The sequence below is a fragment of the Suricata suricatta genome, chromosome 6 (genome assembly GCF_006229205.1).
Source record: "Suricata suricatta isolate VVHF042 chromosome 6, meerkat_22Aug2017_6uvM2_HiC, whole genome shotgun sequence".
Lineage (NCBI taxonomy): Eukaryota > Metazoa > Chordata > Mammalia > Carnivora > Herpestidae > Suricata > Suricata suricatta.
This window is the reverse complement of record NC_043705.1, coordinates 90625346-90649397: the sequence shown is the minus strand read 5'-3', so window position 1 is coordinate 90649397 and position 24052 is coordinate 90625346. Positions and strand designations below refer to the sequence as shown.

General features: G+C 36.6%; 1 protein-coding gene across 4 annotated transcripts; it reads left to right on the top strand.

Moving 5' to 3' along the window:
* Positions 1-4066: 4066 nt before the first annotated feature.
* On the top strand, positions 4067-23842 carry SPDL1 (spindle apparatus coiled-coil protein 1). 4 transcript variants are annotated; one of them, XM_029941385.1, is made up of 12 exons: positions 4067-4172; positions 8779-8959; positions 11071-11247; positions 13500-13694; positions 14243-14392; positions 14505-14603; positions 14682-14792; positions 16731-16871; positions 17532-17635; positions 18222-18409; positions 20529-20871; positions 23427-23842. In XM_029941385.1, exons 2-12 carry the CDS (start codon positions 8801-8803, stop codon positions 23572-23574), a joined length of 1815 nt encoding a protein of 604 aa, XP_029797245.1. In that variant the 5' UTR covers positions 4067-4172; positions 8779-8800; the 3' UTR covers positions 23575-23842. The 4 variants fall into 4 exon arrangements, with proteins under 4 accessions (XP_029797245.1, XP_029797244.1, XP_029797242.1 ...); XM_029941384.1 differs by lacking the exon at positions 23427-23842 and having other exon boundaries at positions 8782-8959; positions 20529-21070; XM_029941382.1 differs by lacking the exon at positions 23427-23842 and having other exon boundaries at positions 20529-21070.
* The last annotated feature ends 210 nt before the right edge of the window (positions 23843-24052 follow it).

Genomic DNA, 24052 nt, shown 5'->3' with positions numbered 1-24052 from the left:
AGACTTAGGCTTCATGGAACCAGGATAGCAGCTGGAAGCTCTGGACTACAAAGTTTAGGTACAGAGTAGGTTAAAAAATATATCCATTTTCTGGCAGCCTTGGTGGATATTGCATTTTGTTTCACTGGCTTGGATTCAGTTGCATGCCTATCTCTGAACAAATTACTATAACCAGAGTCATGGGCTACCTTTCAGCTGAAGGATAGGATCAATTTTAAACAACCCACATGGTTGAAAATGGAGAGATAGATGAATTATTAAAGAATAATTGGAATGCTTCAGGCAGGAAAAGGAGGATGGAATTGATTTTGGGAAGTTAACCAATAAATGTCAACAATATAAGGATGGTGCACCTTTATTCTGAGTGAGGACTGCATCTATTCAGGGGGAGAAGGAGTATAGCAATAGAATTTGTGAAGAATTGAAGCTGACTACCCATGGCAGGACCAAGAAAGACTGCCACAATCATTATTACTATTAAACAGTCAAATCCACCTGCCTGGTGCAGTCATTCATGTTGATATATAATTAACACAATAACTGTGACAGCTAAATTTCCTGATCACTTTTTAGATGGTTCTCTTGTTGTTATTTGTTGTTGTTGCTACAGTCTCCTTATTCTTCTCCTGTTCTGTGGATTAGGACAATCACCAAAGTCCTGCACACAGCCCTCTCTTCTCTAAGACTTTTTCTTGATCTCAGCCATTCTCTGGGTTTCAATTACCACAACCTTGAATGTAACTTCGAAAACTTCATTTCTTGACCCAGCCTATGAATTCTGGAGCTTTGTAAATCGATCCAGTTCCTATTTGCAAATTCTGTGTCATAAAGAGTCCTCGTCTTGTTCCTGCTTGATCCCTTCCAAACTAGCTTAGAACTTAATCATAAAAACGAATAAGAAAGTCTAAACCATACTCCCAGTAAGAGTTTATTTTGGTAAATAAATGCCTCTTTCACTAAATTCTAAATTCCTTGAGGACAAAGACTATTCCCCTATAATACCAAAAGCAAATTTAATCATTCAGTAAGTTCATGTCAAAATACAGCTTTCAGTACAATGTAACACTCTTTCAACACCATGTCTGACGAACAATCCTCTCATTTCCACTGGAACGGTCATAGTGAAGGAATGATGGCCAGTTCACAATAGCAGTCTCTTCCAGTTTCGAACAGCTATAATATTAGAAATTGTATTGGGAAGGAAGATTGTTCTTTCCCAGCATCTAAATCTCTGCCTATGCTTGGTGAATCCAAACTCTGTGTGAGGAAGCAAAATCCCATCTCACATTAGGTAAATCAAAAATGACAGATAATATGGTTTTTTTCCCCTGACCTATGGCATTTAGTGCATGGTATGTGGACTTCATCTGGGTATGTGCATCTGTATCTGGAACTATGAATCTTAAGTTTTCCAAACAAGCTGGGGACCATCTAGAATTATTTCACTTATGACATCTAGTGTCCAATGGTGGTACTGGTAGCAATTTATCCAGACCATTCCTAAGGAATGACCATAATTATGATATGGGTAACTTCTATGATTTTGCTAATATCCCCTCCCCTTGAATGCACTCTCCCTTAGTTCAGCCATCCTTCATGGCCCTGCTCAAGTGCCACCTGCTCTATGACACATTAAAGGAACACCCACACAAGAAAGCTTCACATATTCTTTTAGTGTAGGGTATGTACTATTCACATAGCATATGTGTGTGTGTGTGTGTGTGTGTGTGTCCCTGTAGTTATTTATATTTGTTTTATTTTTTAGTCCCCTACTATATTCTGAACCTCTTCCAGACAGAGGTAGGGATTACTACATTCTGAATTCCTTCCACTATGCTTAACACATTGTGGCCACTCAGTAGTTTAAAATACTAAAAACTAGATTTGGAAAAAACATTAGTGAAATGTAGGTCTACTTTCTCACGTAACAGCAACAAAAAAATGATGTTCAGATCATGGTTGACCTAGGCTAGACTATTGTCTTACTTTGAGGAACTGGGTTGAGGAATCTTTGTTAACGATAGGGAAAAATGGAATTTCATTTACTCAAGAACACAGGAATGATGACAAATGAACAAGCACATGGCTCATTCATACCCCAAGTGCATCTGCTAGGCAACTGGAAGGGATCAGTTGTTGCCACTCTTCAAACCTATGTCAATCCTCATTGTCTGGCCTCACTCAGTCTGAACTAGACGTCCACAGGATACAAAAATGCTGATTTGAAGGGGCACATGCACCCCAATGTTTACAGCAGCACTAGCACAATAGCCAAATTACAGATAGAGCCCAAATGTCCATCAAGTGATGAATGGATAAAGATGTGGTATATATATAAATATACTGTTCAGCAATCAAAATGAATGAAATCTTGCTATTTGCAGCAACATGAATGAAACTAGCAGGTATTATGCTAAGTGAAATAAGTCAGAGAAAGATAAATATTATATGATCTCTCTTGTGCAGAATTTGAGAAACACAACAGATAACATAGGAAAAGAGAAGGAAAAATAATATAAAAACAGAGAGAGAGAGACAAACCATAAGAGACTCTTAAATACAGAGAACAAGCTGAGGACTGCTGGAGGGGAGGTGGGTGGGTAAGGGACAGGTTAAATGGATGATGGGCTTTAAGGGCAGTTTTGGGGAGGAACACTGGGTGTCATATGTAAGGGATGAATGAATCCCTGGGTTCTACTCCTGAAACCAAGACTACACTGTATGTTAACTAACTTGAATTTAAATAAATAAATTTTAAAAAAGAACTAGAAGTCCACAAAGGAAACTGAAAAGAGGAAAACAAGGAGGGTGTAGCACCCCAAGACCTAAAGCCAAACTCAGTAAGAGTGATCCACTCTGTCATAATACAAGATAAATAAGGACTAAGTAATAGATTTTGAAAGACAGAACTCACTGGTGACATTGAGAAGAGCCATTTTTACTGGACTTGTGGGGACCCAAACCCGAACTGGGGAAAAAAATGTAAGAAGAGGTAAGGTAATGAAGATAGGTAGTCCCAATTCCCCCCAACCCAGGAATTTTGTCATCTAGGGAAGCAAATAGCAGGCTGGAGTCAAGGAAAATTAGAATTATTTTTTGAGATGTAAGTCATTACAGCATGTTTATTCGCTGATAAGATCCACCAGGGAAGAAAAACACCATAGAGGAGCTATGGCCAAGGGCTCAAGTAGGAAAGAAAGATGATCTCAAAGCTCATGACCCAGATAACAATTACTAGGACTCAGAAGTGCCCAGTAAATGCTGGCTATTGTTCTAATTGCTTAAATTTTTGAATTATGAATAGACATTAGGCTTACAAAACATAAACTCGTTATTTAAACTCATACACAAGAGCTTGGCCTCTGGCAGAGACTGCATTAGTTCAAATTCTAATTCTTTCACTTGGCCAATATATCTTTTTCTTGGGGCTGTTTTCCTTAGTAGAGAGGGTAATACCTACCTCATAAGGCTGTTTGTGGGTTTCACTGCGATAACCCGGACAAAATTTAGCACTGTACTGGCAACTGTTAACGCCATTATAACGATACCTGTCCTGTTCTATAACTAACTGTAACTGTGATTCTGTCACACTGATTCAGAGTCCTGGAACCATGGGGTATGGCCCTCAGAGTGCAAGCCGGCCAATCTGCAGGAGGAAGCCGGAAGTTTCTGCACCAGAGATTTTTCCCACCGTCTCTCCTTTTAATGAAACTGTCTCTCCAGAAGGTAATGGCGCCAAAACAAAACAGAAACAAACGGCATGGCAATTAAAAGTAGACACCAGAAGTCACCTACAAGAAGAAGCGTGATTAAAGCTGACGGGCTAAAGAACTACATCTGCGCCGGCACAAAGTCCCAGGCTCCCCACCCCTCCTCCGTGCATCTGCGCAGTCGCAGTAGGGAGGGATCGAGACGCTCTATTGGAAGTTCCTCCCCGATTTTCCTTAGCGCGCGGCTTCGCGAGGGGGGCGGTGGGGGGGTGGGGAGGGAACATCTCGCGAGATGTGTGAGTTCTCGCGGGAACAGCATTCAAAAAGCCCTGGCGCTTACTAGAGAATTAGCCGAGTGAATGGGCAGACGCTTCTGATCGTGAAGTGGGGCGAACCCGGGAGCCGTGAGCCCCCGTCTCGAGCGGCTGCCTGCAGCCGCAGGGTAAAGGGGTGAAGAGAGAGGTAGGGGCAAGGGTCCTGGAGGGAGGTAAGTGTGGAGAGGAGCTGTGGGAGCGGCAAAGGGAGTGCTCTCTGGTGACTGGGGAAAGCAGGGCCTAAGGAAACTTGGGGTCTGGGTCACGGCGGAGGCCTTTAGCAGGAACAACTTCTTCAGCGGAACCCGGAGTTCTTCTCAACCAGATTCCGACCCGGTGTCAATCTTCTGTTGGGCCGGGTGGCCAGCTTCGGCTGTTCTGCCTCTGTACGCAGGCCGGGGTCGCTCGCCAGGGCCTCCGGGTGATAGCAAAACACCAGGTCCGCTGGGTCCAGTACGGTAGCCACTAGCGACAGTCTGAGTTGAGAAGTGTTGTAAAGTGTAAGATGCACGCTGAATTTCGAAGACTACACAAAAAGAGGAGTAGCCCGTTAATAATTTTATAAAGATTACATGTTGAAATGATGCTGTTTTGGATGTCTTGGGCTAAATAAAATAATACTAAAATGAATTTCACCGTATTTACTTTTTTCAACCTGGCTCCTAGAAAATTAAAAATCACATATGTAGCTCGCATTCTATTTCCGTTGGACCTCGCTGCCCCAGAGAGCTGCGTGTCAGATTCTAATTGCTTTTCATCCCTTAGCTGGTTTAATATTCTCAAAAACCCTGTTAGGTAGATGTTACCGTCTTTGCTTTATGGATGAGCAAAGAAGACCTTAAATAAGTTGTCCAACGCAAAACATGAGATACTATTGAATACTAAAAACGAACCAAGGGCTGAAGGGCGAGGGGGAAAGAGGGGGTGGTAATGGAGAAGGGCACTTGTGGGGAAGAGTACTGGGTGTTATATGGAAAACAATTTGACAATAAACTATTAAAAAATTAATAAAATAAAATAATAAGTTGTCCAAGCTCATGCTGCCAGTGAGTTGTGGAAGTGGAGTAAGATTCAGGCAGCCAGCCTGAATCCCCCAGCTCCCTGCCTCCTAAATACTTTGTTATATTTCTGAGAGGCTGAAAAGTGGTTAGGTGCACCAGGCTTTGGAGCTGCACACCAAGTACCCATCTCAGCCACTTACTAGTTGATAACCCTGGCCAAGTTACTAAACGTTTCTGTGCCTCAGTTTGCACATGTGTGAATGGGGGAAATACCTTGTACTTCAGGGAGTTGTTGAGAGAATTAGGTAACATATGCAATACACCAAGCACAGTGTCAGGTACCTATTAGCTGTAGTTATTCAACCGTGGCTTTGCAAATGGATAGGTTAACTCTTACTCATCCATTAGACCTTTGCTGAAAAGTTACTTCCTCAGAGAAATCTTTCTTGTCCATACTTACCCTACTCTGTCCCCACCCCACGTCCCAGTTTAGGACAGTGCCTCCATGTTATAGGCTCAAATAGCCTGTTACATCTCTCCCTCTTGCACTCACCACAGTTGGCAAAACTTTACAGTTCATTTATTTGGTTCAATGCCTTTCCACTAATAGAGTCTTGTAAGGTTCAAGAAGGCAGGGGGATTGTCCAGTTCTGGGGTCATCCTTGTGTCCTCAGCAGTAACCTAGTACCCAGTACCCAACACACAATAGAAATTCTAGCAAGTCTTTTGAATGAATGAGAGCTAGTTTTTTGGCTTCCTTGACATTACTGGCCAGAATATCTTGAGGCTAGCTCCTTTATTTATTTATTTATTTGGTAAATTTCAATTATAATAATACTTAACTTAGGTCCATCAAGACAATTAAATGAGATAACTTATTTGAAGCACTCTGCGTGGCAAATAGTAAATACTCAACAAGTATATATTATTATTAACAATGCAATAACTAGTGCCTAGCCCCATCACCAGGTTTTGGAAAGGTGTTATGTTTTATTTTTAAACTTTATTTATTTTGTGAGAGAGAGAGAGAGAGAGATCCAGTGCCTGCAAGTGAGCAGGGGAGGGGAATACAGGGGTTGAGAATCCCAAGCAGTCCCCAAGCTGGCAGCACGTGGAGCTGATGGGGCCTGATGCAGGGCTCAAACCCATGAAGCATGTGATCATGACTTAAGCTGAAATCAAGAATCAGACACTTAACTGACTGAGCCATCGAGGTACCCCTGGAAAGGTCTGCCAGCCCTGGATAACATGGGATACCTTTTATTTCCCTCTGTCTTCTGAAACCATGTCTCTCCTCCTTCTTCATTCTTAATGACCTTGCTTCCTGATTCACTGAGAAATTGGAGAAGTTAGAAGAGCACTTACGCAGACTCCCACCACTACTATACCTACTTATCAGTGTCTATACCCAAATACTTTGCTTTCCCTTACTTTAGATGAAATATTCATGCTCCTTCTAAACTCAGTTCCTGTACGTTAGACCTCATTCTCTTTTCATCTCTCTAGCAGTTCCCCATGGCCTCTCTAGCATCAGTTTTTTTTCCTCTCCTGAATCGATCCCATGACATACAAGCATGCTGTTGTTTTTTCTTAAATTTTTTTTTCTTTAAAAGACAAACCTATTCCCCCTTTTTCTACTGCTCTATTTATCTAGTCTCCTTTGCAGCAAAATTGGACTTGTGTCCTATTTCCCTACCATTCTCTCCAACCCATTTTCAGTTGGTTTCCAGGATGACATATGCTCTTGGTTTTCCTCCTATCTCATTGGTCATGCCTGAGTATAGTTTGCTGTCTTCTTTCCACCTCTTAACGGCTCAAACCTAGGTCCTCTTCTCTTTAACTGTGCTCATACTGTGGTGATACCGAGGCTCAAGGATTTATGTTAATAACTCCTAGGTTTCTATTACCAGCCCAGATCCTTCTACTTGTATAGCCAACTGACTACTTGACATATTTCGTGTCTAAAACATAAGCCCCTGAGGGTTTTTTTAGTTTATTTATTTTGACAGGGAAAGAGAGAGACTCCTAAGCAGGCTCCTCACTGTCAGCACAGAGCCTGATACAGGGCTCGAACTCACGAACTGTGAGATTATGATGGTTAACTGACTGCGCCACCCAGGCACACCAAGCCCCTGATTTTTTAAAAACGGTCTTTCCTCCCAGTTTTTGATGCTTCAATTTATGGCAAATCTGCCCTACTTGTTGCACAGGCCAGAAGTGTTGGAGATATTTTTGACTTTTCTCTTTTTAATACACCCACTTTTAATTGTTAGAAAATCATGTTGGGTTTATGTCCAAGCTTCATGCAGAATTCGACCATTTCTCCCCACCTCCTATACAACCATCCGTATGTGAGCAATCATCTAACTTGGTCACTTGGTCCTTTTGCTTCCCACTTGCTCCCCTCCAAACTATTCAACATAGCAGCCAAAATGATCCTTCTAAATGTATCAGATCTCTACTCCAGACTTTGCAGTGACCCCCAATTTTACACAGAGTAGAAGCCAAAGTCCTTGCAGTGGCCTTATTAGCCTATTCTCTTCTCTGACTTAAATTCTTTCTTGTTCATTTCTTGGGTTTCCTTCCATTTGAATGCTACCCTTCTACCTCTACTCCTTTTTCTTTCTGGAAAGAGGTACATGGCTAATGCTCTTATCCTCTGCAAGGCTTTGCTCAGAAGTCACTGGATGGCTTTTCTCCCAATACTTGTTTTAGGTTTCATCCTACTTACAATACTCCTACCTCTTCCAAGTTCCCTTATACTGTTCTTTTCTATAAATTTTATTTCCACTTTAATGTGTTTAATTATTATACTACTATTGCTTGTCTTCTCCCACTAGAAGTTAAGTTACATGAAAGAAGAGTGCTTTTTTTTTTTGGTCAATCTGGATTCTGATGGGTTTGAAATGCCCATCTCAGTGCATAAGACTTAAAGAAATATTTGGTGAATGACTACATTGACTTAGCAGTAGGGAAACACCTTATTAATGGCCTGTTGCTCTTTGAATGCAAAGCTGAGTTTAAATCTGGCCTAAGCGACTGGGACCAATTTGGAAAGGATCATGAGTAAGGTTGAGTTACAGGGGAATATTTCTATATATAATGTTGTAATCATTGATTAGAAATCTAGATTGAGAGAAATGTTCTTTAATTATTCTGAACATGATTCTGTTTTGCATGTTTTCTTATGAATAATTAGGAAAATACTAGTGAGCCTGTTATCAATAAAGCAAATTTCATGTTGCAAATTTAATGTGTTCAAGAAGTTAACACTGTTTTGAAAAATTGTGGACCTGATAGTCCTTGCCCTACAAACCTCATTCAAAGCTGCCTTTTTATATTTTAAGTAGCAGTCAAGTTACTATAAAGTTTCTTGACTTCTTTCATTGTTCTCTTATGATTACCTCTTTAGTGATGTATGAAACCCATCCAACCTCAGCATTTAAGGAAGCTTAGCGCACAACTGAACAGGTACCTGCATTTCTTAGAAACAAATGTGTTCAGGCTTTTGTTTTGTTTTTTTCCTTCCCTCTGTTTGATTTGGTCTCAAATCAGGTAACGGAATTAACAAGACCTTCCTTTTAGAATAAGCATGCAAATTTGACCATTTAAAAGCCAGGAATAAAATATTTGATACTGTGTTTTTTCGTATGGCGGTAGTTTTAGGGGGAAAGATGTATGTTTTTTTTTATTATTGTTATTGTACGGAGTATTTTGCTTAAGCTTAAGTCCTTTCATTTCCTCTGTTTACAGTAGACCAGAAGCAAAAAAAATCATGGAGGCAGATACAATTGCAGATCTTCGAAGCAAGCTCAAAGAGGTTGAAGAAGAGCGACTAAAAGCTGCACAATATGGTTTACAGCTAGTGGAGAGCCAAAATGAATTGCAGAATCAGTTGGATAAATGTCGTAATGAGATGATGACCATGACTGAGGTAGGACCCTGGCTTCCTGTGTTTATAAGGGTGTGCTTAGCTATTGAAGATTCGTATTGTCTAGAAATTATTAATATTAGTTTGCTTCCTTTTTGAAGATTTTAGTTCTAGTTCCTATTTAACCCTATCTCTAATAAAAGGGACTGAAGTAAATGAATTCCTAATATTCTTTCTGCTCTGTGTGTTCTGAATTTGAAAACTTAAGGTACTTTTCTCTTTAGCATATACTGGATTTTAGATTTTATTTTGTGTGCCATCTTCCCTGATGACCTCAGTTGTTTCATAGCTTTAGATAATATCACAATGCCCTGTGACACTATACCTGGTCCTAAGTTTATCCTTAAAGTCTAGATTTGTGCATTCAGTTGCCTACTAATGGACATCTCAAATGTAACAAACAGAATTGTTGATTCTCTGCCTGCTAACAAAACATTCTCTTGCAGTTTAGCTTATTTAGTGAATATAAATGACTTGAGCCAAATTTCTAGGAGCTTTATTCAGTATCTTTGTGTCCCTTTTTTCTCATGTTTAATCCATTAGGAAGCTCTAAGAACTTGACCATCCGTCCATGTTACTGTCATTCTAATCCAGACTACCATCATCTGTTCCCTAGACTACTGTAGCCTTCTAACCAGGATGCCTGCCTCACTCACTGCCTTTCATACCCTTCAGTCTTCACACAGTAGCCAAGTGGCCACTGAAAACTAAACAAAAGACCATGTTTCAGCCCTGCTAAAATCACTACTATGGGGGCATATGGGTGGCTCAGTTGGTTGAGCATCTGACTCTTGATTCTGCTCAGGTCATGATCTCATGGTTTGTGGGACCAAGTGATCGAGTCCTACATCAGGCTCTGTACCTACAGTGTGTCACAAAGCCTATTTGGGATTCTCTCTCTCCCTGTCTCTCTCTCTGCCCCTGCTCCTGTGCACACACTCTCTCTCCTCTCTTTCAAAAATAAATAAATGACATTAAACACACACACACACACAACTGTGACTTCTGATTATATTTATAACAAAATCCAAACTCTTTACGTGGGTTTGCAGATTTGTATGTGATCTGACTCATGACAACCTTTTGACCTCATCTTTACTTTCCCTTGTTCTTAAGCTATATTAGTCCTGCCTTATGGGCTTTACATGAGCTGTTGCCTCCCTTTGCATTGCTCATTACCCATCCCCACCCTTGGATTAAGTCCTCAGCCTTTACATTTCTGTGATATGTTACCTCCGCTGAGAGGCCTTCCCCCGTGACTGTTTTGTAAAGTTGCTGTCATTCACTGGTTCAGCTAATTAAATCAGATTGTAAGCTCCATGAGAGAGGGAATTTTGTTTGTCTTGTTCACTGCTGTATCTGTTATGTCTGGCACACATTTATTGAAAGAATGAATTAATCTGTTTTCCATTTTATGTAGTTAGTGCTCAGTAATATAGTTAAACTTTGATCTCAGTATTTAGGTATAGCAAATAAAAATAACTTGCTTATTTTTCTCTTATTTAATTTTACCTTATTTTTAAAAGCTTATTGAAGACATTTGAACTCATGCCTTTTTCAATCTTTAAACTTCCCTGTCAGAAGCAAAAGCCCTCCTAAACCCTCCTTTTGTCTCTGCACTGTATTCATTTGAGAAGCCATTTGTGACCATTTTCTTAGATGACTACATTTGGAAAGTAAGGGCTAATTTAGTATTTCATTTTTTACCTAGTCCACTATTTTATTTTCAGAGTTATAAACAGAGCGTGTCATTATCAAACCAAGTAATTTTCACTGGGAAAACTGAAGTGCTATTAAATGTTTATTTGTTTGTTTGTTTGTTTGTTTGTTTTTCTTCCCCCTAGCAGAGATCACTTGACATGTTGACATTCCATGAACACTTTTTACTTCCTTGACAGGACATAGAAGCAATTACCACATGAGTCGCATGGACTAAAAGTCTCTGGGCTTCTCATAGGACTGATTAACTACAAAGTTATTCCGGATCTAACATGTGCTGGTTACATAGAAAGCAGCAAATAGGTGAAACAGTAATGAAACCGTTCAAGGTGAGAACTGCTTTACCTCATGGCTTTAAGTTATCTTTATGTAATTATACTTAAATCTGTTTTCAGAATTATGAACAAGAAAAATATACTCTTCAGAGAGAAGTTGAGCTTAAGAGTCGAATGTTGGAAAGTTTGAGCTCTGAATGTGAAGCTACTAAACAACAACAAAAAACACAGCTGGAGCAGTTGGAAGAACGACTCAGCAGAAGCCACGGACAGGAAGTGCATGAACTAAAAACTAAGGTGCGGGTCTCTGTGTATGTCAAAACAAAAATATTTCGTGCTTATGGAATTAGCAATCTATGAATTTTAGCTGACGACGGTTTTCTTAATATCATCTATTCGAATTGCTGAGATCAAGGGCTCCATCATCATCATGTTGGGAGGGGGAACACTGAGAAGCAAGTTTACCTGAGGGAGTTGTATTAATAACATTGTACTAATTACATACAATTGTTTGATTTCATTAACTGGGTATTTGATTGGAGTTTTAGTTCAGTGGCCACCATGGCCTTGCTTATAGTGCATAGTATGGCAGTCTCCTTTTAGAACGACTAGTCTCCAGTTTTCACTGCAACTAGTGATACACTTTATAATTCTACAGAAGAAACTGGTAGTTTATTTATTGTAAATTAACATATATTCGAAGTGATACTTCCTAGTTTGTTTATTGAAGGTAAACTAATAACATATGATCTGCCTCTTACATCATCTCCTTAAGGAAAATACCATGATTGTCTCCATATAACAGATGAGAAGATCAGTGTTTAAACAGACTGAGTAAATTGGACAAAACCACAGAAATCAGTCGAGATTTGAACTGAAGCTGTCTGATTCCAAAGTCCCTATCGCAGTACTTAGTCTAATGACATGTTATACTGGCTTCATTTCATGCGTAAAAACAAATTGTCCATTCTTTTTTAGTACCTCCAACTATCCAGTGCCTTCAGGTTACTTCTAAGGAATGTAGAACCTTTATCATGGCTCTTCTATGTATAAAGTCCCTACTTTGCAGACCCCTCTCTACAAAACCTCCTCTGACTTTTTGCCTATTTTCTCAGAAGCCTGTTTTCTAATTTTCATTGTTTTATGTAGCATCTTTTAAGATTTCTATATGTCTGTACCACCTATACTGTTAATTAATTTCTTTAAACTCTCTTTTTATATGTTTTCTCATTTTAAGTAAAGATGTCATTGAAATTATATATTTGAGCTGGTTATATTTTTTCATAAAATGTAGTCAGACAGTCATGACTATCAAAATATGCTTTTATGTAAAACTTAGAATCATCTTACATTCATTCTGGCAAACAGCAATCCACCTTGTCTGAAACTAAGTTGAGACACGCATGATTAATAATGATGCATTCTTCTTCCGCCACTCTCTGCCACATTGTTTTCATTTTAGCAGTGGCTTTCGTTACCTAAACATAAAAGAGTAACGTAGGACATAGTCAGAGTCTGTGGCAAGGCCACTTATATGAGAGATGGCTTTTTGGTGGAGCAAAGACTAAATAATTAAAAAAATATTTTCAGTCTTAATGGATGTTCTCAAGTCACCTGTGCCAAAATTTTCACATTTTATTTTAAATCTTTCACTTCTTTCTACCAACAAGTGTTTACAACTTGACCTATAAATACATCTGTGCTGCTACCATTCTAGTCCAGATCACCATCATCTCTGCTTCAGATTCCTGTTGTAACCTTATATCCAGGTAGCCTGTCTCCCGTTGCTATTCATACCATTCACTCTTTACACAATAGCCAAATAAGTCCAGACTTACTTTGATTATTTATCTGGACTATTTGTATGTTTGTAAGACAGAGCATATCACTATGAAAAGATGCCTAGCCTTGGCCAAGTAGGAAACCCGAGTAGTCTCATCACGTAGTGTATTTGGGTCAGTCATTTGAACGTAGATCGTCCAGCTGAATTTTTTTTTTCACATTATGAAAATAGGAAAGGGAAAGCAAGTCAAGAGGCTCTTATTTTTTTAAATAGAAAACAAATATCAGGATATAGTCTAAGGAAGTTAATACCCAATTGAAAATAATTCAATACAGGTGATAATTATAACCCTGGACATCAAGCAAAAGTTTTTTTTTTATTGGCAACAGAAATCATTTAGTGAATGCTAGGTATTATGCTAAATGTTTTAACCACCTGATCTCAGTTGAGAGGCTCACAATAACCCAGTAATGGTTGATACAATCATTTATCAGTTTTACCTAGGAGGAATGAAATAGGCTAAATCTAGGCTTTACCTTAAAACTTCATCCTTCTGCTGTAAATTTGTTCCCTTTAAACTATATATTTTTAGTTTTCCAAGATTTAGTATTATATGAGAATGTAATTAGTTTTGTTCAGCTTGACTGTCTTCCAAATAGTTACACTGCATTGCCAGAATAATTTGTACTGCAACTATATATTTTGCTGATCTTCAATTACCTTTAGATTTTTTAAGATTGCAATTTTTTTTTTTTTTTTACTTTAGTTAGAAAAACTGAAAGCAGAATTAGATGAAGCTAGGCTTAGTGAAAAGCAGCTGAAGCACAAAGTAGATCATCAGAAGGAACTCCTCTCATGCAAATCAGAGGAAATGCGAATAATGTCTGAGCGGGTACACGAAAGCATGTCTTCAGAGATGCTGGCTCTGCAAATTGAGCTGACTGAAATGGAAAGTGTAAAGGTAATTTTTATGGCATGTGTGTTCTTAGGGTTTTTTTCTTATATATTCTTCTTACATGCTTTTGTTATAATTTTAAGGCTAAAATACTTTTTGGCTTAATTTTGATGTAACTAATTAAAAAATATTGAGTTTTTAGGTGGATGACTTCATGCATGCTAAAGCTTTAAATTATGTGATTATGTAAGACAGACTACCTTCAAATTAGTGAAACCTTTGGAAGAATTTAGAGCCATTAACTCTGATCCTAGTTTGTGTCTAAAAGCGCTATATAAATGTTGGTTTCATGGAAATTGATATGCAGCTGAATGTTGATTTTTTTTTCATTGTAGGCTGAGGTTAATTAAAAATTAAAGTTTTAAATTCATAGGAGAAAAAGATAGCCTTTTATTTTGTTCCTTGCTGAAAAATTTAGTAATTTTTATTATTTTATGATGCACCTTACAACCTTAAACTGGTTCTTTAGTTTTAGTTTTGAACCATGGCTGAGCAGCTGCTAAATGAAAGCTTTATTGAGGAGAATCTCCTCTTTTTCAATTCCTGTTGAATAGACTACCCTCACAGAAGAAGTGAATGAACTACAGTACAGACAAGAACAACTGGAACTTCTTAGTACTAATTTAATGCGCCAGGTAGACCGTCTTAAAGAAGAAAAAGAGGAGCGAGAGAAAGAAGCAGTTTCTTACTATAATGCCTTAGAGGTACTGTGATTACAGTAACATCATCTTTTCAAATTTATAATAAGTTGTTTCCTTGCTTACTTAACCTCTATTAGCTAAATTGGTTTTTTTGTTTTTGTATTTCTAAATTTAGAAAGCTCGTATAGCAAATCAAGATCTTCAGGTGCAATTAGACCAGGCACTCCAGCAAGCCTTGGACCCCAGTAGTAAAGGCAACTCTTTGTTTGCAGAGGTACTTAACAGATATTCCATTGATTAAATTGGCATTTCACTTAATACAAGAACGATTACACATGTTAATATTTTCTAGGTGGAAGATCGAAGGGCAGCAATGGAACGTCAGTTCATCAGTATGAAAGTCAAGTATCAGTCATTAAAGAAGCAAAATGCATTTAATAGAGAACAGATGCAGAGGATGAAGGTATAGAGTTATCATCATTGGAAGTTTATTAAACCTATTTTGAATTCATATTACACGTACAAATATATCAAAGCATCTTTTCATTCAGTGAGTGTACTTAGTTATTTCTAGAACTACATGATTTTAGAAAAGAAACCTATATTTTAAAATTGACTAAAAGATCTATTATATTTTATTTAAAAAGTAATCCTTTAGTAAATATTAGGAGTTATATAGTTAGCATCCATTGATTGATTTTTAATGGTTACTCAATAGCTTTGCCAGAAATATATAAATGTTTGTGTAGTAGGGAAAAGAACTTGAAAAGTTTTTATTTCTGCTCTTGGCCTGGCATCTCTTAGCACAGCCCTAAAATTTCTACTTCAGTGGAAATTAGCTCTCTCACCATTCTTCAGTTCTCCTGGGAAGGCCTATTAAAGAGTGAGATTTAGATTTCCTTTTCTTACAGTTCCTCAAGTCGAGCATATAGGCTCTTTTGATTTTAAGAGGTGTTTTTTTGGGTTTTTTTGGTCATTTTAGTCAAACAGGCAGGAACAGAAAAACATGTGGAAGTTATAAAGATTATAGTATTGTACCCAGCTTTTAGAATCCTGATCTGTCATGCTTAACTGATAACGAGAAGTCTGGAAAGGCTTTTAGGATGGTGAGATTTACAAAGAAATATGAAAAGTCAGAATTAAACTTTGGTGTTAGATGAACTTGAGATTGAATCCTTGTTCTGTCCTTGTTATCCTTGTTAGCAATGGGAACCTAGACAAGTATTTTTACTTTTCAGAACATCAGTCACCTCATCTATGTAGACATGATAGAACCTGCCTCTTAAATTGTCCTGGAATTAAATGAAAGCATAGTAAACTGCTTACCCGGTGCTTGTTTATTATAAGGAAGTGACTTAATAAATAGCTGTGCTTTTAAGGATTTTGATTCTGCTGCCTGGTTTACTGAGGCTCTCCCCTAGCCAGGAATGACTTTTTTTTTTTTTTTAATTTTCTCACATTTGCTTTTTGTTTTCTTCCAATATTTGTTGTGCTACTATTAATCTCCCAGCATTCCAGTGATATTCCAAGCTATCCTTAGAAACAAGTTGCATTCTGAATCTTCTTAGGCTAAATGTGTCTAGACTCCAGTCTGAAGTAGAACAAAATATGAGTCCTTAAAAATCTTAGATGTCATCTTTCTGTCTTTGTAACCATAACTGGAACATAGTATCATTGCTTGTTTACTCAAAACTATATTTAAACTAATTGATACCTTTTAGGAATTCAAAAATTTCTGAAGGCAGAAAAGAATGGTAGTTTTAGATTCTAGTTAATTTCCTTTCAGTTGGTATGCGACTCCAGATTTAGGTGGAGTCATAATTAGGTAAACTGATTGTTGCTCTTAAATAAATGTCTTTATATTTATATTGAAGATTCCCTCAGTGTCCTTAGATGACCTTTACTTTTGCTTTCTATCCTTGTCATTTGTGAATCTCAGCTTTATAAATGTAAGTAGCTTCCTAATTTCTCCCACTTAATACTATTGAAGTTAATCATAATTTTAGAAAAACCCCATTGGACCCTTAAATGACAGTGCATCTGATGAGTAAAGTATAACATTACAGCATTTGAGCAGGTTTATTTGCCAGTAAAGTGATGCTTCTGGATCATAGCCTGTCCAGTTCAATGTTATGTTTCATAGAAATACAAATACTTCTTATAGATATCAGATACTACTCCTAAGTATACTCAAATAAGTACTCAGAGTTATATCTGTAACTAAACTTATTGATATAAACATTTTCAAATTATTAAATTAGACATCGTTTTGTTTCTAAACTGAGTTCAAGGTAACATAGTATAAAATATGCATTACATCAAAAATGTGATCATCAGAATTTTCCTCTCCCTAACTCAGTTCTGTGGGGGGTGAGGGTGGCATTGAAATTTTTTTTTCCAGTTACAAATTGCCACATTGCTACAAATGAAAGGATCTCAGACTGAGTTTGAGCAACAGGAGCGGCTGCTTGCCATGCTGGAGCAGAAGAACGGTGAAATTAAACACCTCTTAGGTGAAATTAGAAACCTGGAGAAATTTAAGGTATGTGTAACCCCTTCAATAATGTAGCCAGGTTTGGTTTGAATATCTTAAATCAGTTGACCCTTGAGCAACACAGGGGTTAGGGATGCCCACCCCTGTGTAGTCAAAAATCTGCATAATTTTTGAGTCCTCAAAAACTTTATTAGTAGCTCATTGTTTATCAGAAGCCTTACTGATGACATAAACAGTTGACTGACACATATTTAGTACGTTATATGTATTATATACCATATTCTTACAGTAAGTTGGAGAAAATAAAGCGTTATTAAATTGTAAGGAAAAAATACATTTACAGTACTCTACTGTGAAAAATTCACATGAGTGGACCTATGCCATTCAAACCTGTGTTGTTCATGGGGCATCTGGGTGGCTCAGTCAGTAAGCATACAACTTCAGCTCAGATCCTAATCTCATGGTTCATGGATTCAAGCCCCATGTCAGGCTCTGTGCTGACAGCTCAGCCTGGAGCCTGCTTCGGATTCTGTGTCTCCCTCTCTTTCTGTCTCTCCCCCGCTTGTGCTCGGTCTCTCCTCTCAAAAATAAACATTAAAAAAATTAAAAACAAAAAAAACAGAATAAAAAAACCTGTATTGTTCAAAGGACAACGTATTACCTAATGTGTTACTCATTTTGAGTAATAAGAATTGTTGTTCTCTTTAGAGTTTATATGAAAGTACGGAATCTAAGCAGTCCGTCAACTCTGATGCTCTAGAAGATAACACCTATTATACAGATTTACTTCAGATAAAGCTTGACAACTTAAAGTAAGTGTTGGGTGGTTGGAAAAATGGACACACTCTTGACTTATAATAAGTAGTATTAGTGATGACAAATTTTTGTTTTCAAATTGCCAAAAGAAATTCCGGAAAAGAAGAGCAACAAAAATATATTTGTGGCAGATGAGATATATTTAAGATATAATTAGTACTGCCTATTGGAGAAAAATAAATGAATAATTAAATATTTTAACTTCTTTGTGTTTAGCTTTTTAGACTGGTAAGTAAAAAGAATTTTAATACAGAAAATGTTCTTATACTCTAAATTTTTCAGGAATAAATATCACCTAATTTAAAACTTAAAGGAAGTTATGTGTACGTGCATTTCTGTGGAAATGTTTTGCCCCTTTGTCCTTTTCATTTGAAGACTGCATGACCTTTTTTTTTATTTGAAAGTGCTATTGTTAAAGCTTATTTTGTTTACTGTTTTTTTGTTACCTAACACCCCAAGGAAATGTATTTTTGTCTAAGAGTTCAAATATATGAGTAAAGATTTGCATTAATATATATGCATACATATGAAACACTTATGTATATTATGTTATTTTAATATTTCTTTTTTGTATTTATATAGCAAAGAAAATGAAAGTACTAAAGGTGAATTGTCTATACAGCGAATGAAAGCATTATTTGAGAGCCAACGGGCTTTGGATATTGAGAGAAAACTTTTTGCAAATGAAAGAAGCCTCCAACTCTCCCAAAGTGAAAATATGAAACTGAGAGCTAAATTAGATGAGTTAAAACTGAAGTATGAACCTGAAGGTATGTATGTCTCATTTATGTTGTCTTTTAAATTATGAGATGCCCTGAAAAATCATATCAAGTTTTTTTTTTTACTACATCTTTATGCAAATCACACTGCAAACTAATTTGTGGTTCTGTATCTAATAAAACAGATTTACTTCTACAAAATATGTAGGAAAATTCAGAGAGAACTGGGTACTGGGTATGTATGAGTGTGATAGGTATTCTGTTGGATATGTGTATATTAGAACCTAATAAGGTTTGAAAACCTTAGAGACTTTTCCATTTAAGTTTGTGACATCTTATGTAATACCAAAGAGTTTGATTTTGTTGAGGCAACTGATGTTTGAGTGCTGTATTAGTTAATATTGTTTATAGAAAACCTAAAATAATGGAGACTTAAACAAGATAGGTATTAATTCTTTTCCTTACAGAAGTCTGGAAGAGATATTCCAGGACTGGTCAGAGTGTCAGGATGTAGGCTTCATTTGCATTGTTTATCAGTGTAATCGTATAATCGTTGAGTAGAATTGAGTCATGTGACCTTACTTACCTACAAGAAAATCTGAGAAAGGCAGTCTTGATTCTCAGGGGCCATATTCCCAACTACATCTCGAGATTTTTTTTCTAAGTGTAATAGACATAATATATATTATTAGTTTCAGGGATATATCATAATGATTCAATATTTATACATTATAAAATGACCCCCCCTTATGATAAGTCTTTCACAATGCAAAGTTATTGCAATATTATTGAGTATATTCTTGAGGGATCTATTATTGAGGAAGACTAGTGGGACAGATATTAGAGGACAACTAGCAAGTCTAATTAATCACTGAGTAGAAAATAGCCTTAATATATAGGCTCTGCATCTTATATACTAAAAAAGAATAGTTTTACTGTCTGTTTGTAATAAAGGCCAAAGATAAAGAAGGCTAATAACGTGATGGTTCTTAGAGCAAAAACAGTGATGTTGCATGTTTTAGATTGTAGATTTTCAGCCAGTTTTTGTTCCTATCCTGTTCACATACCTGAGACTATCTTCATTATCATCTGTGACTCATGTCATTCTCAACAATAGTGGGGAGGTTGTCAGCAATAGTAAGGTTTTTTATAGTTTAAAAAGGCTGCTCTTCTCATCCTTTTTTTCTTCACTGATTCTAATAGGCTTTCCTACTTAAATATTATACGTTATGAATTTCAAGGTCTGCTGAACTGAACATTGCAAACAGAGGGAAGTATTGTGAATCTAGTTGATTCAGGGAGAATCTAGTTGATGCAAGAGAAAGGGAAGATAATGATTTAAAAAGAACAGTGTAGAGCAAGAACACCAACCCCATGTCCAAGCATGGTTTCTCCCAACTTTACTAACAATTTTGATTTTGAAAATAAAAACATAGTGGTATGAGGATAAGGAAAACGTATTAGAATCCAGTGACTGTAAATAGACCTGCAAAAGGGGTAGAATGATGTTACATTAGGCAGTGGGGGTAAAAGGCTCTTGCTGTAGTCTGCACTGAGACATACTATGGTTTGAACTTGGGAGGTATCCACAGTAGAAGTACTCAGATTTTGAATATATTTTGTGGGTGGGGCTAATAGGGACAAAATGCCATAGAGAATTTGACTTTTTCTTTGCATGTAATCATTACAACACAATATTGAGTGGACTGGGTGTTTTTAATCCCCATTTTACAGATAAAATAAAGCTCAAGAGGTTAAGTACTTCCTCAAGGTCACCCAGCTGCAGAGTTCTAGTATGAGAATTCGTATCTGTATTCCTTGACTCTCAGCCACTGTATCCTTCCTCACCTCCACACTGAAGTCTTATAAAACCCTGTGTAACTTTTATCACAATATCAGGAGAGAACATAGAAGTGTTTGTTCTAAGAGCCAAATCTTTTGAGTTCCCAAGGAAAATTTATAGCCAGATAACCTTTAAAAGATATAGTTAGTGAAGTCCATGAAAAAGAAAGGAAAAAAGACAGAAACAATGTATTTCAATAAAGTGATAAGTGAGGTTTAAAAGAATGAAGAAAAAGGAAAAAACAATATAACTAGTTCTATCTTTTTATGTTCACTGTCTTTGTTTTGACTTAATGACTGAATATATTTTTAATGTTTTTGTTCCCAGAGAAAATTGAAGTGCCTATGCCCAAAAAGAGGCGTGAGGTCCTGCCTGTGGATATAACCACCCCTAACAGTGTATGTGCCAAAAGTGCTGCAGAGGAAGAAGTCTGTAGATTACCACCTCAGAAAGACGTTGCACATTGTTGTCCCAGCAATTCAGAAAATAACAACTTGCAGATAGAAAAGACAGCTTCTGTAAATACACCAGAAGTCATTCTCTCTCCTCACAAAAGTCTGCCCATGGATATTCAGCCAAGAAAGGAAAAGAAATGTGTAAAACTTACAGGAGTTTCAGCAGACTCCGAAGTCTTAAGTGAAAGAAGCGGAAACACCCCAAATTCTCACAGGTCAGTGTCCTTCTTCCCTCAGGGCAGCCAGCCGACCGCTCCATCTCTTCTCTATCGCTGCATGAACTGTGCTCTCTGTTTCTTTATCTACTTTCTTGGTATTGCATGTAGTTTAATTCCCCAATTTCATCTTCCTACCTTCAACATTTTTAAAACTTTAAGAAAAACTAAAATGATTGCAAAGGGAAAGCATTCGTGAATACGGGAATTATTTTTGAGAGTTACACTTTGCTATTTCAAGAAACAAATACTACAGTCTATCTCTGAATGTTCTGTTGGTTTGAAGAAATGTGCAGTTGGTTATTTTTCCCCTCATTGAACAGTGAACATGAAAGAAACATTAACTTACTTCCTAAAAGGGCTTTCTAGTATTCTAAGAAATTTTAGCCTTCTAGAAACTGTTAGGTGAAATTTTTTTATGGCTTTGGAAATTATTTATCCTAAGTCTACAAGAATCAGCTTTGATTTTGACATTTTTAAATATTAAAGGTAATTCATTTTCAGTTTTACATAAAAACTTCAAAGCCTCTAGTTTCTACATGTTTGAGTTTGTGAGTCAAAGAAGTGTCAGACATGTATCTATAGGAATTAACATTTTAAGGGCTTTGTCTTTAAAACGAATTAAAATAATAGAGATCTGAAGGTAAGAGAAAGTGAGTGAAAGGAAAAGGTAGGTTAACAGTGGCTGAGGCTAGGGTAGAATAAGATACAAGCTCGGGGTAAGTGCAGCAGGATGAAGAGTAGGGAAAAAGAAATGAATGAGAATGGAGAAGGTCATAAAAAGATGATGAAGGATGTCTGTATGCAGTGGAATGATAGATGCATTTAAAATGAGTATCTTTAGATATTTAAAAATTAAGCATATTGATGTGAAAACAGGTTGGATTGTCTGCTTATTGAAAGGAGATCTTTAAGGTGCTATTAGGGCTACATGAATCTTTGATGGGAGGGTACAGAATAAGACATTTTACTAGTACGCATTTGAGTTAATATAGTAAGACATAGCCCACCTTTGTAAAAGGGCTGTTTTGTATGTTTTACCTGATTTTTTAATAAATCTTCAGTGCTACTAAATGTACTGTACAGTGAAAGCCCCTCAACAATGTGAGCTGCTCTTATTATTAAGAGAAGTACGGCTGACCCTTGAACAACATGGGTTTGAACTGTGCAGGTCCACTTCCATGCGAATTTCTTTTTTATATATACACAATACATTATTGTAAATGTGTTTTTATTATCATTTTCTTAACATTTTCCTTTCTGTAGATTTACTATAAGAATACAGTATATGATACATATATAAAATAAGTGTTAATCAATTGTTTATGTTAAGGGTAAGGCTTCCAATCAATAGTAGGCTATTAGTAGTTAAGTTTGGGGGGAGTCAGAGGTTATACGAGGATTTTTGATTGTGTAGGGGTCAATACCCATAACCCTGGCATTAATGGTTCAAGGATCTACTGTAATTTATTACTCCATTCCTTGAAGTTTTATATAATAACATTATGACTATAAGTCTCATAAAATAAAAGCCTAACAGTCTCAAAAAAAAAAGGAACTTCAAATAAATTATAAGTCACACACACAGTTCCAAGTAGTTCTGAAATGAATTCAGTAGGTTATGTTTGTATATATGTGGTTCATTCTGTAAGTGTGCTTGACCATTGTATATTTCTGGAGGTGAAGTTCCAGAACTGATCAGTGCAGACCTTGCTATCTGTGTTGTCTTCATTTCTTTTTCTGCTCTTTTTTGCTTGATAAAAATTACTTACGCAAATGTATTTAGCTACTTGTTTGACTCAAATTAAGTAGCATGTTGGAATTTGTCTGGCTAGTGAAACAAAAATAAAATACCACAAAATGTTTGCTTTCATGTATGTGTGAGTCCATCTGCTAACTGAGGACGTTTCCAGCCTTTTGCTCTCTGCATGATTAACTTAGACACACCATACTATGATAATATTATAACAGTAAATATGGGTTTACTGGGGACTTCACTTTGCATGCTTTATAAATTTAATTGATATTCTTGCTATAAAAGTTTTATAAACTTTTTAAAATATCTCTCCACTGTTTATTTTTTCTTAAATTATTATTCTAGTGAAATTCAACTTAAGTTTTGTATTGTTTTCATGAGATAAATTGGCATGTATTCATTTAGCTCAGGATTCTATGTTATTTTCATCTTATGTTTGCCTTTTGTATGTCATGTTAACATTAAAATTGTGCTCTAGCATTCAAATTTTTCTTGTTAGGTATGCTTATAATAGCATGCCATTATATTTTAATTCTTAATTTAGGTTTTACCATGATTTTTCTCAACCATAAAAATATTTCTTCAGACATTTAAAATATTAAGTCTGTTGATGTAAAAAGTTTCTTTTAGAGAGGGAGTGACTTGGTTTTTCTTAATGGTATTGGAGTCAACTATAATTTTTTCCTCATATACATACAAAATTATGTCTCATTAGAGGCCCATTATATGAGAAGATTGTTTCTTCTGTAATTTTTCTTAACCATATTTGAATTCAGAGTGGATGCTTTAATGCCTGTAGGTTAGCTGCTGAATCAAGGCTTCAAACAGAAGTTAAAGAAGGGAAAGAAACTGCAAGCAAATTGGAAAAGGAAACTTGTAAGAAATCACACCCTATTCTATACGTGTCCTCCAAATCAGCTCCAGAGACCCAGTGCCCTCAGCAGTAAGGACTTTTCTTTAATGAGAGTAAGGTACCACTCGCCCGAAAGGTTGATGTGAAGCTTTGTTAAGATTGTCTTTATCGGAAGTATACTACCTTGCAGGTTATTTCTTTCTACCTGTCGTGCCAAGACCTGGCATTTTCATGGTCCTCTGACCAAATGTTTAAAATTTGGTTGTGACTCTAAGCAGGCGAGTTCCTTAAATGATGACTCTTCATGGAACTTCTATGAATTACAGTTAATAAACTAATAACTGAAGGAAAGTTATGAATTATTTGTTGCATTGTATATGGATTTTTTAAGTGTCATTAACACATGCCTTCAAAGTCACATATTTAGAAAGAACACAAATCATTAACTATTACATTTTCCTATGTGCGTTTTAATGAACTTAGTTTTTCACTATATTATAAAAATAGAAAACTTAGTTTAAAAATATATATTATATTGTAACTGGATTTTATTAGTGTTTAAAGCACCTATG

Bases quoted from the DNA above. Each gene is read 5' to 3' on its own strand.
- SPDL1 (XM_029941384.1), top strand. From the start codon at position 8,801: ATGGAGGCAGATACAATTGCAGATCTTCGAAGCAAGCTCAAAGAGGTT. The intron at 14,793-16,730 runs GTATAGAGTTAT...TTTTTTTTCCAG, and splicing joins AACAGATGCAGAGGATGAAG to TTACAAATTGCCACATTGCT. The intron at 18,410-20,528 runs GTATGTATGTCT...TTTTGTTCCCAG, and splicing joins ACTGAAGTATGAACCTGAAG to AGAAAATTGAAGTGCCTATG.